Source organism: Pygocentrus nattereri, chromosome 16 (genome assembly GCF_015220715.1).
Source record: "Pygocentrus nattereri isolate fPygNat1 chromosome 16, fPygNat1.pri, whole genome shotgun sequence".
In the NCBI taxonomy this organism is placed as follows: Eukaryota; Metazoa; Chordata; class Actinopteri; order Characiformes; family Serrasalmidae; genus Pygocentrus; species Pygocentrus nattereri.
In genome coordinates, this window is record NC_051226.1 from 32,183,536 (window position 1) to 32,197,270 (window position 13,735).

At 44.2% G+C, this 13,735-nt stretch overlaps 2 protein-coding genes across 4 annotated transcripts in view; both read left to right on the forward strand.

Annotated features, from left to right (window-relative positions):
* Positions 1 to 308: 308 nt before the first annotated feature.
* Positions 309 to 7,689, forward strand: camlg (calcium modulating ligand). 2 transcript variants are annotated; one of them, XM_017683808.2, is made up of 4 exons: positions 309 to 612; positions 1,803 to 2,251; positions 2,335 to 2,400; positions 3,055 to 7,689. In XM_017683808.2, exons 1-4 carry the CDS (start codon positions 474 to 476, stop codon positions 3,244 to 3,246), a joined length of 846 nt encoding a protein of 281 aa, XP_017539297.1. In that variant the 5' UTR covers positions 309 to 473; the 3' UTR covers positions 3,247 to 7,689. The 2 variants fall into 2 exon arrangements, with proteins under 2 accessions (XP_017539297.1, XP_017539298.1); XM_017683809.2 differs by lacking the exon at positions 309 to 612 and adding an exon at positions 1,018 to 1,707.
* Positions 7,690 to 8,096: 407 nt separating this feature from the next.
* The window catches only part of ddx46 (DEAD (Asp-Glu-Ala-Asp) box polypeptide 46), a 29,279-nt gene continuing 23,640 nt past the window's right edge, over positions 8,097 to 13,735 (forward strand). Inside the window, exons 1-3 of one of the 2 annotated variants that reach the window (XM_037546195.1) lie at positions 8,097 to 8,340; positions 10,175 to 10,360; positions 11,317 to 11,394. In XM_037546195.1, the coding sequence (XP_037402092.1) occupies positions 8,324 to 8,340; positions 10,175 to 10,360; positions 11,317 to 11,394 (281 nt within the window). In that variant the 5' untranslated portion in view covers positions 8,097 to 8,323. Of the gene's footprint in view, positions 8,341 to 10,174; positions 10,361 to 11,316; positions 11,440 to 13,735 lie in introns of both variants that reach the window. The other variant, XM_037546194.1, reaches the window with a different exon arrangement.

Below are 13,735 nucleotides of genomic sequence, written 5' to 3' on the forward strand. Positions count from 1 at the left end.
CAGCGCCGAGACCTTCGAAACGCAGTTTGAACAGAGTCTGCACGTTAAGCGGTTCGGGCTGTATTCATCACAGAAAAGTGTGGAAGAAGAATAAGAAGTATCAGGGATAACAATAGAGATAATAATAGAGATGACAATAGAATGCTCTTTCAAGCTCTCTAATAAATTTAAATGTTTTTTGGTTTGTTGGTCTTGATTACCTTATTGTTTTAATACATTTCACAATGAAATACCCACCGTTTGGGAGTAAATATAGTAAATAGTAAATATTTACATGAATAGACATTTCGGTTCCGGGACTTTTATCTGTGTGACGTCATCGCGCCGCGCCCGCAGCGTAGCAGAGGCCCTGAGTCGGAGCGTGGAGTTGGAGATCGGCGCTGTAATCAGAGAATCGCGGCGATCGGGGAGAAATCTGCGCGTCGGGAGGGTTAGAGCGGACTCTCCGGACTGTCTGAGAGTGAGAGGAGAGGATGGAGCCCGGAGAGGAGACGAGCGGCCGCAGCGCCGCGCAGCGCAGAGCGGAGAGCCGCCGGAGGAGGCTGCTGCAGAACTCCGAGCAGAGGATGAACCGGATAGTGGGCTTTAACAAGAGCGACTCGGACAGCAGCGGTCAGGACACACGCACAGCTGGACACCAGACATGTCCAGAAAGTGTTCAGATAGCCCTGCGCCAGCTCTCTGTTGAAATGATCCGTTCCACCTTAAAAGGTGCGGCAGTTACATTCTGGCGCCTCGGTAGCTGCTGCCTCATTTAAGGTGGAACGGATCGTTTCAACGAGAAGCACACTTCAACCTCTTTTTTACACACTTAAGTGAGTTAGAATATTTGCATGCTTAAACGTGTTGTACGTGGTTCTATATACCACCAAAAGGGTTCTCCTATTGTTAAGATGTAAGGCTTGTAACCCTTTTTGGTGCCGTATAGGACTACATAGAACACATTCTCCATTAACCTGAAGAAGCATTTGCATGCGTAAATGGTTCTTTGCATGGTAAAATGGTCCTTCAGATTAATGAGATTGACATCGTAACAATAGCAGAACCCTTGTCTGATCCACTCGCACCAGCACCACACACACACTGACACCAACACCACCATGTCAGTGTCACTTCAGGGCTGAGAATGACCCACCACCTTGACCATTGAAAGGTCCTGACCATCAAAGAACAGGGTGGCAGAGTATGTAGGGAAACCGATGGACTACAGTTTGTAACTGTAAAACTACGAAGTGCACCTGTATGGTCAGTGGAGCTGGTAGAATGAGGAGGTGGATTTAATGAAGCGGCCACACTTGATTGTTTTCTTCTCGGCTGTGTCGGTCAATCAGCTGTAAATGACCCTGCATGAATTAAGGCCACAGGGCCACATGTGCATTAGGAGGCAGGGCTTATGGAACCATCTTATAATGCAACGCTGTCCTTTCAGGTAGATGTATTTTTTTCCTGCCCAGTGGTCATCTGACCCTGTAGTACGCAGCACAAGATGGTAATTATCACATAATGAATACTAATAGTACATTACTGTGAGGAGCAGCATGCAGTGTACTGTGTGTGTGTGTGTGTGTGTGTGTGTGTGTGTGTCCAAATGCAATCAAATCTTCCTTCCCAGAAGAGTAGAGGCTATTACCGCAGCCCAAACTCACTATTGACACAGAAGAAACGCTGAATCATGGGCTCCTCCATGTTCTGTATCTACCATCCTGTGTGGGTTCCACTATGTTCTGTATGTTCCCCTATCGTGCCTGCTTCTCAGTAACCCTGCTGTTTCACATTCTTCTCTCTTTTTTCCATCCAAAAAGAAGCCCGCCGTGCAATGGAGCCCCGCTTCCATCTGGACCTGGACAGGAATGAGTCCTGGTCACCGCCAGTTTCCACCAAAAGACTCTCGCCGTACGTTTCAGAGGCAGGTGGGAGCAGTGCCACCCCCTGTGAGACCCCCGAGAGGAGGGGCTCTCCCCTGCCGGACAGCAGAGAGGACATGGGGGAGGACGACGTGTCCCGCGGAGTCCGGCAGAGGCCGCGGGGGGAGCTGTCCGGCGATGAACATTCTCGCTCCCCCCGCAGGGGCCTGCAGAAGTACCTGTCCCGCTTCGACGATGCTATGAAACTGAGAGGTCAGCTGGGGAGCGAGAAGGCAGCGCAGGACAGCAGCACGGACCCCGAGGAGTTGGACTCCTTTCGGCTCTTCCGGCTCACTGGGAGCGTTCTTCTCGCCGTCTTCGTACGCATCTTCGTCTGCCAGTATCTGGTGAGTGACGGTGCAGGCCGGTCGCGTTCTGGGTTTTCGAGTTCCCTGATTGTTTATCTGATTGTTTACTTTCTGTTTTGCAGTCAATATTTGCACCATTTCTCACCCTTGAGCTGGCCTACATGGGATTATACAAATACTTTCCTAAGGTCAGTCCTGCACACCATTTCCCTTTGACCTGCTTAAGCAAATGGCTCTCTACAGGCTCTGCCCACAAATGTGTTTTTTGTAGCTACTATTAATTAAATCTAATGAGAAACTGTAGAACAGACTCAGTTTATATTCCAATGCCTACATTTAGAGTCAGTTATTCATTCAGCCTAATGAGAAACTGTAGAACAGACTCGGTTTATATCACAATGCCTACATTTAGAGCCGGTTATTCATTCAGCCTAATGAGAAACTGTAGAACAGACTCAGTTTATATCACAATACCTACATTTAGAGCCGGTTATTCATTCAGCCTAATGAGAAACTGTAGAACGGACTCAGTTTATATCACAATACCTACATTTAGAGTCAGTTATTCATTCAGCCTAATGAGAAACTGTAGAACGGACTCGGTTTATATCACAATACCTACATTTAGAGTCAGTTATTCATTCAGCCTAATGAGAAACTGTAGAACGGACTCGGTTTATATCACAATACCTACATTTAGAGTCGGTTATTCATTCAGCCTAATGAGAAACTGTAGAACGGACTTGGTTTATATCACAATACCTACATTTAGAGCCAGTTTGCACTTTCCAATTTTTGTCCTGGTGTGCTTTGGTGAGAGATTCTCTTGTTTGGACCTTCAGGTGGAGAAAAAGATGAAGACCACTGTTCTGACCGCTGCCCTCCTACTGTCTGGCATCCCAGCCGAGGTCATCAACCATTCCATGGACACTTACAGGAAGATGGGTGACGTTTTCGCAGACCTCTGCGTCTACTTCTTCACCTTCATCATGTGTCACGAGCTCATCCTCTTATTCGGCTCGGAGTCATCGTGATGGGGCGGCGGGGTTAGGAGCGCTGACTGCTGCGTGACCCTTTCATTTGCTCGCTTTCAGACGGAATAACATAAGAGATCGGGATGTGATCTTGTGTGCAGACATCGTTATCGATTATAAGAAAGCCATCTTATATCACAGAGCTGACAGGTTAGAGCAGTGTGGTCACCAGCCCTGCTACCTAGATCTGGCTACCTAAAGAGCTCACGTCCAACCCTGACTGATCCCATTAGGTCCAGATCATCAGTAGACTTCACTAGGGACGTAAACATTCATAAAATGGAGAAATTGGGATTAAATATCTCTGGATTAGTACTATAGCAAGGCTAATAAACTCAAGTCAAATGAACAAACTGCAGATATTTTAGCACATTAACCCAAAACCACCTGAACATTCGTTCATATCTAATCCTCTGTAGACATATTTTCTCCTTAACCTACTAAGAGTGATATGATTCCGATGTCACTGTTCATCCCTACACTCATTCACTCTGGTCAGATGTGTTTGTGGACTGGAGCTGATGGTGGATCTCCAGGAGCAGTCTTTGAGACCACAGGGTTAGCAGAACTTCAAACTTTTAATGGTCATGACAGTAAATTAGTTTACTTAAATGCATCTCAGCTTATCTCTGAACATCATACGTCCTCAGAACCACAACCTGTGTGAACCCGGTTCTCCCCCAGAACCAGCGTCTTACGCTCTGGTCAGAGCTTCTGCTCTGTTTAGACTTTTTGAAAAGCTTTGTTGCTGATGTTTCAAAGCGGATAGCTTCTGTCTTCTGTCTGTTTTTTGGTCACTGGATCCTCTGATGAGGTGATGGGTTGAAGTGTGAAGGTTGCTTGAAGCGCTAAAACTGACGTCGCGTGAAAGTAAGTCTGCCATCACACTTCACCACCAGCTCCTCAAACCTCGGCATGAATACTGACAAAATTTTATGAGCTCAGTCTTGTGCCGCGCAGCAGTTTTAGCTCATGTAACATTTAACATTCATATTTCGGCTCTTCATAATTCAGAAGACGGATTGAACTTTACGAATTGAAACAGCAGCAACGTCCAGAGAAGGAAGCACAGAAAGACTTAATGGCTACAGCCCACTGGATCAGAACCCCGCTGAACAAAGACCGTTAGAACAATTAGGATTAAATCCTGACAGTTTTGCTTTGTAATGGAAATTGGTGTTAATGGTTACTGTTGGAGACCAAGTTTCTTTTAGGACATCTTTAGATCATGTCAGGAAACCATCACCTGGAATCAGAATATCTGATAAACTATTAATCTTATACACTGTGATAAAACATCATTAGATAAAACACTACTGGACGCCTGCAGTGCAGATCTTATGGTACAAAGCTCAGCTATAGCTCATAGGAAGTGTGCAGATAAAACATGAAGCTCAAATTCATTTTACACTCTACTGTAGATGTAATGGAATAAAACTCAGCACCATAGAGTGATAATTAACTCTAACAAACTGCTTTCCAGTTAAACCGTATGAGGTGTAATACAACATGTAATGGCGAGTAACATTAGCTAAGGTCAAAACAGGCGTTTGACATGTATCTGTTTACCTTGAACACTTCAGGTCATTGTGTTTCCTGGTGTAAATTCACTGTGGATCTGCTGTGTAAGTTTAATGTTGAACAACAGATCTGCAGTGCAACCAGATATAACTATGCTGTGTCATGTCTGCCTGCACTGGAAACAATGACTCAGTGTTTGTGTTTTTGGATTTTTTCCAGTTACCTCCATAATTTAGTCGTATCCAGTTCCGCCCACTAGTTAGGACTCCCTCAATCACATGACACCACCAGGTTTGAGGAGTGTGAAGGCAAACACAGGCTTCCTCCGAGACCTGTGAAGCTTCACTGTATCTTTTCAAACTGGACAGCTAACCACGCTCAGAGGAGAACACTAACCGCCAGTTCTGTTTCATCAGCTAATAGACGTCTGCGCTGGCTAGCATCGTGCTGAGTAGTGGGGGAGATGAGGCGGGGGCATCCTACCCACCCAGAGAGAGCGAGGACAACTGTGCTCTCTTGGACTCCTGGCCACGGATGGCTGTAGCATCACTGGGGATTGAAATCATGATCTGCTGATGACCGAGCCCATGCTTAGATGGTTACACCATTCGGGAGCATTACAGTGCTTTGAACTTTAAAGGTGTCCTGCAGGAAATTAGGGCTGCATTCACAGTACCAGGCTGAAGTGGCACGGATCAATCCATTTTTTGCCCTAATCTGAATCAGATCTGATGTTTTCAGAGCTGTGTGGACCTGCAAATCTGATCTTTTCAAATCCGACCTCGGCCTCTTTCATATGTGGTCCTAGACCGGATACATATCCGATTTGTGGCCATGCGACATTAATGTGAGACTTAGATCGGAATTCATGTGCTTTTTGTCCCCCACTGCGTGTGCACCATCATTCAGTTACTCTGGCGGCAGCGCCAAACAGAAGTTAAAGCCTGTTAATGGTGGAAAAGCAGCTCATCTCACCTTTTTCTCCGTCGTCTAGCTCTAATAATGAAGCTGAGAGCTGATCAGAGTTGATGATCAGCTCACCGAAGCTCATTCTGCTCGTTAGTTTGTGCTGATGATGCACGTGACACATGTGATTCATTCATGTGACGTTACTAAGTAAGATGTGCGCATGTGGGTAATTTCAAGAAGCCGGTTCGTTCACATTGACATATTTGAGTCACTTACCTAAACAAGTGTGAACCATCGTGTCAGAGAGATCGGATTTGAGCAAAAAATCAGATTTGAGCAACGAGCCTTGCAATGTGAATGTAGCCTAATGGCGATTTTTCAGCAAGGCTGGTTACCCTAAAAGTTCTGCTCTTTAAGAACACGTCATGAATCTGACATAGACTTTTTCTTAGGATCTTTCTCATGAACATGGTTAAGAAAACACTCAGGAACAGATTGGAGAATGAGGACCAACATTCTGCGTCCGGAGTGCGGTAGCCTGTAGCTGTTTGACTGTAATGGCCATTCATACCGCACACGCTAAATAGAACATCAGCACTGTTTACTAGTACAGTACACATAGACAGCAGTAATGCGTACAGTACCCAGAACCGTCCCTACCTCCCCTGACTGAGCTCCTGCGTCCGTTCCCCACCACACGGCAGAACCGTGAAAGCAGGCAGGGGCTCTCGGGAGGTTGTGTGGTGGTCTCGTGATTTCTCACACAGCACTAGTGTTAACAGTAAACACTAACAGCAGCCACAGTGGAGGAACTCCTGGATCTGCTGCACCTTTTACTGTGGCCGTTTGACGTGAAGGCATACAGACAGCGAGTCTGGACAGTGGACCTCTGTCTACTTCAGAGAGTGACAGCAGCTGTTCTCCAAAGTGCTGTTGATGTTTCAACAATAGAGAAAACTATTGTACTGACTGTACTGCTTTAAGGTCCGCCCACACGCCCTGGTGCCCCGGCAGATCCAGCACAGTTGTGATGCGTGATGAACGTGGCCGCTTCCTATTTCCCCCGTTATATCAAAAACAGGACTGCTAAACAGCAGAGGGCATCAGCGAGCAAGTCTTCAATGAATGGGAGTGAATGGAGCTCAACAGTTAAAAATGACAAGTTAAAATCGTTTCTAATCACTCGCCCAGAACTTTCCTTTAATTTTAGGTAGTAGATGGACGTATTTCACTAAAAGAGCAAACAAAGCTTACCTGTATCTTTCTTTTTGTCTACAGCAACCTTGTTTAGGGCGGCAGCAAGCTAGCATTCCTGCTCCTGAGTGCTGATTGGTTGGTTAATATATTTATATAAAAATATATAAATGATGTTAAATGTTGTATGCTGTTCTGTGTTCAGGAAATGATTGTATTATTTTATGTTAAAAATATTTAAGTATTTATAAACTGATTTTGTTCGACCCATTCGTTTTGAACTCGCTCGGGAGCGCCCTCTAGTGTTTGAGAAACCCAGAAGACATTACGGAGTGGGAATTCTCCTCTCTACAAGCTCTCTGATGGGCGTCAGCCGCTTCCTTCTGAACTCAGTGTTCTGTGCAAGAGTCTCATCCGCTTTACTGTGTGATATTAATCTCTGCGCTTTTTTTATCGGTGTGTATCTTGTGTTTTAGAGGCTGTGATGTGTTTGGCTGCGTCGTTTTCTTCCTGAAACTTTCTCATCTAGCTTTGTCGACGTTCACCTTCATCTCCTGAGCTCTTTTTCCAATGAGACCAGTCAGTTTCAGAGCTGGTTTAATCTGCTGTCTGTGATTCTAACCTGATTTTGATCACGTTTACATTCAGAGAAAGTGTAAAGTGTTGAAATAATGTGTTATTTATGCTGTTTATTTTGCTCTGTATGAACCTGTAACCAATGAAATGTGAACAGATGCTGCAGCCTGTTGTAAAAAAAAAAAGCGGTTCCTGAGACACAAACTCTCACTGTGTAAACAATAAAGCTGAACTGAAACCTTGGACTGTCTCATGGAATAAACAAACAAACAAACAGCACCACTTTTTAAAAAAAAGTTTTAAAAATGCTTCCATACAGCACCATAAAGGGTTCTGCTAAGAGTTCTTTTATGATGTCAAGTTTGTAACAGTAGTAGGACCCTTTGGTGCTGTATAGAACCATCTACAACACGTTCTCCATCACTCTGAAGAACCATTTAAGCATGCAAATGGTTTGGTAGAACTCATGGGTCTGAATAGGACCAGTGCCTTTACCAAAGAACCCTTGAAGAACCTTATATTTGAGCAGTGAATTTGAGGGAATGTGCAGGTTTACGCTGCCGGATATAGAATAAAAGCGTACAGGACTTTTATTATGTAGTTTGATGTTTTAAATTGGTGGCCGCTTCATTTTTTTTTTAGCTTTTAGATGATTCAACTTGTACGCTATCAGAGCAGTAATCTGCATTTTACGTTATGTTAACGTGTTATTTGAGGTGCAGCGAACTGAACTCACTTTATGAAGCTGAAATACTGAATCATTGTTTACAGCGTGAGGTTCACAGCTCGGCGTGTTGGCGCTGCGCCGCTGGGTGGGCGCTAAAGGGCGAGCAGTCTGAACAGCCGGGTAAACTGAAGAAGGAGGAGAGGAATCGCCATGGGTCGCGAGTCGAGGTGATTAAAGAGTTTTCATTTTATTACTGTTTTATGAAACTCCGTAATTAAAGCGCATTTATGCGTGTGAGAGCTCAGCGCCGAGTAGCGCGGACAGAGCGGGCAGCTGGAGCCGCAGAAGGCCGGCGGAGCGGCGGCGCTAATGATGCTAAAGCTAACGCGGAGTGAGGAGTGAACTAACGTCACCCGAACGTAAATGAAATAAATGTGAGCTAACTGTGAAATAATGTGTCAGTAATTCAGCAGCAGCTTACTGGGAGTTTACTAAACCCTGAATAAACTAACGAGGCCGGGGCGGCTTCTAATTCGAATTGTCCGTTCCACCTTAAATGGTGCCGGGGTTCTACGCTGGTACTCTGGGCCAGACTGCAACAACAGCGCTGTTTAAGGTGGAGCGGATAAATCGATAAAAAAGGTCTTTCGGCTTAAGTAAGAGGTCAATTTAGAGCTGTTTGTCTCCTGAACTCGAATGACTGCAGCCAGGGTGGCTTTCCTAAAGCCAACTCGAGTGGAAGTACAAAACGAGCGCCTTGTAAATCTTACCCATTTTCAACGCTTCCCCATAATTGAGTGTGAGATGTAAGCAGAGTGATTCAGGGTGGTTTGGTGTGAAATGGTTCAGATATCTTTACAGTGCTGGTGATGGGAACCAGGGGTTGCCATGACTACAACACAAATATAGACATTTTATTGACCATCCACGACCACCAGTGAACCCACACGAGTTTTCCTTGGGAACTATTTGCCTCACAGCACCCTGCATGTTATGTATCCCTACACTATGAATGGATTTTAAGTCCTCACAACTGTTATAATCAGTGTCTCAGTCATCAGGCAGTGAATTCATAACCATGTCATGTAGGAACTCTCTGTGAGGGAGGACGTCTGGTTCCGATCACCACCACTGTGAACAGTTCTGACTCAGTAAGTTTCTCTAGAACAGAGCGTTCCACACCAAACCACTTTGGATGAGGCTATTTACGCCTTAATGATAAAATAATGCCGAAAATCTCAAATGTCCATGGAGTTCCCCTTTAAAGTACCGAGTAGTTTAAAGAGCTTAACTGTGTTAAGTTTGTGCTCTAAAGCTTCAAATGTAGAGGTGACAAAAGGCAGTAAAGCAGTCCAGGAACTGAACCAGCTCAACAGAATGAAGTTAAAGGGCCCGCTCTGACCTTCAAGGGGGCATGATCCTCAAGAAGAAAGTTTTGAGTATTTTAAAGTTAATTGCATCAATCTGAGAGCTTGAGTTAATATGGTAGGTCTATGAAGCTTTAACCAGTTTTGCGCTGTAGTGATGTAACCACAAAGACACTGGCTTTTTGGGTGGGAATGGTGATGCAGCAGCGGCGAGGTCACACCCACAGCACTTCATACAGGATTTTAAAAGTTCACAGATGGTCAAAACAACTGGTTGCAGTCGCATTGTAAAGGGTGATGATGCGCTGCAGGATGTGTTAGCAGTGTTGATGTCAACTTTTCAGGCTCAGAAAGGAGCTAAAACCCGTTGTACACACCGACGTTAATGTTTCCTAGCTAAGCTAAAGTTAGATTAACGTTATCAGTGATCACCCCTGCACTGATGTTATTGGTTTGCTGTCTTTCTTTTATTAAGAGAGTTTATGTACAGTATTGGTATAAAATGCAATGTCTTGTATTTTATTTGATTCTGTTCCCCACGTTTTTTTTGTGGATTAATGCACGAAAACGGTCCTAATTCACATCTACATGATCATTTTTTCAACCACGCCTCATTTCTTATTATTAGTCAGGCTGCTTTTGTTGCTGTACCTTTAAAGCTGTTTAACATTACTGATGTCCTTGTTCACTGCAGGCACTACAGGAAGCGCTCCTCGTCGAGGGGGAGGTCTGACAGTCGGTCTAAAAGTCGTTCTCCCGATTCAAAGCGCTCGAAGAAGGATGAGCAGGCCGGCTCTCGCACTCGCGAGAGGAGCAGGAGGGATCGGTCGAGGAGCAGAGAGAGGAGGAGATCACGTTCCAGAGAAAGGAAACGCCAGAGGTTAAACTTCCTTTCTGTTACGTGTCTCGCCGCTTTTACGTCCTGATGATTCTGGCCTTCTTTGCAGTGAGATTGTTAAGGAAGTGTGTATGATCTGTAGGGGTGGGAAATTTGGCAGTGTTTATTGTTATCGTTATAAATTGCATCACAACATGATTTCCAGTCGCATCATGGATATGATCAGTACCTTCAGATCATCAAGCAGCTGCACGATGTATTTGAAAGAGCATAATTACTCCTGCCTAATTGGATTTGTTGGTGCTTAACGCTGAGTAAAAATTCCTGTATTTGTAGTTTTTGGTGGTATTTTTGTCTATTACAATTTATTAAACCTCAGAAAAAGCCAAATATTGTGATATTATCTATCTAGAAAATGTCTGCAGGTATTACAATGGAGTGATTTGGTGTGAAATGGTTGATTTCTTTACAGTGGTGGTGATGGGAACTAGGGGTCGCCATGACCACAACACAGATATAGACATTTTATTTACTATCCAAAAGCACCAGTGAACCTACACAAGCCTTCTGAGTTTATATGGAATGTTGATGATGGGAAAATAGTGGAAAATCGGAAATAATATGTTTTCTTTGGGGACTATTTTGCCACCCCCTGCATATTATGTATCCCTCCACCATGAATGGATTTTAAGTTCCAAGAACTATCATAAAACATCATAAAACAGCTTAACCAGTTAATTATGCAGAAAATTTGAAAAATCTATGGAGTTGCCCTTAAGTAGTGTTTAGGTGAGCACCGATTTTTGGCTGGATAACACATTGTACCAGTTACTGATAGTTTTCTATTTTTTTCCTTTTTAGAACAAGTTCTCAGTGTAATCCATATGGAAACTTCACTTTACCAGTTAATTGGTTAATACCTAATAAAGTAGCTGTCAATCTGTAGTTCTTCAGGTTCTCCTGTTCTCGGTAACAGCACGTTCTGTCCTGTCTCACAGGCGGTCCAGGAGTCGAGAGCGAAAGCGGTCCAGGAGTCGGGAGCGTAGAAGGTCCAGGAGTCGAAGCAAAGGGAGAAGGTCAAAGTCTTCCAGTCCTAGCAAGAGTAGAAAACATGATGAGGGGTGAGGTGCCATGAGAGCATAGAGCATGAGAACATTTACTGTGTCCACTGCACCCTTTCTGTTCTGCAGTTCAGATTTGAATTGTTCACTATTCAAAAAGACGGTTCCTCAAGGATTCTTTGGTAAAGAAAATGGGTCTATTTAGAACCATAAACACTCAAAGACCTCTTTTCAACACCATGTCCATCAATCTGACAAACAAATTTCTTGCTCAAAAGAACCGTTTAATCATGCAAAGGGTTCTTTGAGTGTTCATGGTTCTATATACAGTATCTCACAAAAGTGTGTACCCCCCTCACATTTCTGAGAATATTTGATTGTATCTTTTCATGGGACGACACTTTAGAAATGAATCTTTGATATAACTTAAAGTAGTCAGTGTCCAGCTTGTATAGCAGTGCAGATTTTCTGTCCTCTGAAAAGAACTCAACACACAGCCATTAATGTCTAAATAGCTGGCAGCACAAGTGAGTCCACCACACAGTGAACATGTCCAAATTTACTCAAAGTGTCAATATTTTGTGTGACCACCATTATTATCTAGCACTGCCTGAACCCTCTTGGGCATGGAATTCACCAGAGCTGCACAGGTTGCTACTGGAATCCTCTTCCACTCCTCCATGATGACATCACAGAGCTGGTGGATGTTAGACACCTTGTGCTCCTCCTCCTTCCGCTTGAGGATGCCCCACAGGTGCTCAGTTGGGTTTAGGACTGGAGACGTACTTGGCCAGTCCATCATCTTTAACTTCAGCTTCCTCAGCAAGGCAGCTGTCATCTTGGAGGTGTGTTTGGGGTCATTATTGTGTTGGAAACTGCCATGCAGCGCAGTTTCCAAAGGGAAGGAGATCATGCTCTGTTTCAGAATGTCATCGTACATGTTGGAAATTATGTTTCCCTCAATGAACCACAGCTCCCCAGTGTCGGCAGTACTCATGCAGCTCCAGATCATGATGCTACCACCACCATGCTTGACTGTAGGCAAGAGACAGTTGTCTTGGAACTCCTCACCAGGGCGCCACCATACATGCTGGACACCATCTGAGCCAAACAAGTTTATCTTGATCTCGTCGGACCACAGGACTTGGTTCCAGTAATCCATGTTCTTGGAATGCTTGCCTTCAGCAAACTGTTTCCGGGCTTCAGAAGAGGCTTCCTTCTGGGATGATGGCCATGCAGAGCAAGTTGATATATTATGCGGCATGTCCTCCCACTTCGTCAACCTCTGCAGCAATGCTGACAGCGCTCATGCGTCTATTTTTTTTAAGTCAACCTCTGGATATGATGCTGAACATGTAGACTTCTTTGGTCAATCCTGGTGAGGCCTGTTCTGAGTGGAACCTGTCATGGAAAACTACTGTATGACCTCAGCCACCGTGCTGTAGCTCAGTTTCAGGGTGTTAGCAATCTTCTTATAGCCTAGGCCATCTTTGTGGAGAGTAACAATTCTATTTCTCACTTCCTCAGAGAAGTCTTTGCCATGAGGTGCCATGTTGAATATCCAGTGGCCACTATGTGCAAATTGCACCCAAAACACCAAATGTAACAGCCCTGCTCCCCATTACCACCTGGAACCTTAACACTAAGAAGTCCAATGACATCAGGGAGGAACACAATTGGGCACAATTTGGACGTGTTCACTGTGAGGTGTACTCAGTTGTGTTGCCAGCTATTTAGACATTAATGGCTGTGTGTTGAGTTCTTTTCAGAGGGCAGTAAATCTGCACTGCTATACAAGCTGCACACTGACTACTTTAAATTATATCCAAGTTTCATTTCTATAATGTTGTCCCATGATGAAATCTAATAAAATATTTGTAGAAATGTGAGGGTCTGTAAGACTGTAGCTGTAGTTAAACAGTTTGTGACTGACCGATATGAATCCACCCTTCAAGTCTAAATGGTGACTGTTCTAAACTCAAACAGAAGAAATCCAAAGTTTTAAAGTGTAACAACACCCCCAGTTTCAGATACTCCCCTCAGTTAAACTTCGAAATATACGCCTTAGCAGAGTTTGACTTTTCCGGAAGACTATCAGTGTTTATTAAAAATACAATTTAAAAATCAACTTTAGGGTTCAGGTAGTCTATTAAATAATAGTAATTCTAGGGATACATCAATAAGGTTACTGGTGTATTGTGCTGATAGTCTGCTTATTTACTCAAAAAATTAACCGTTACAAACATTCCGGTTCCAGCTGATGCTGTGTGCCATAAGCCGAGTGTAGCAGCTGCGTTAATGAACAAACACAGTGAAGGAGGATGTGCTGACACAGGGAAGAGTTACTGTCTCCGTC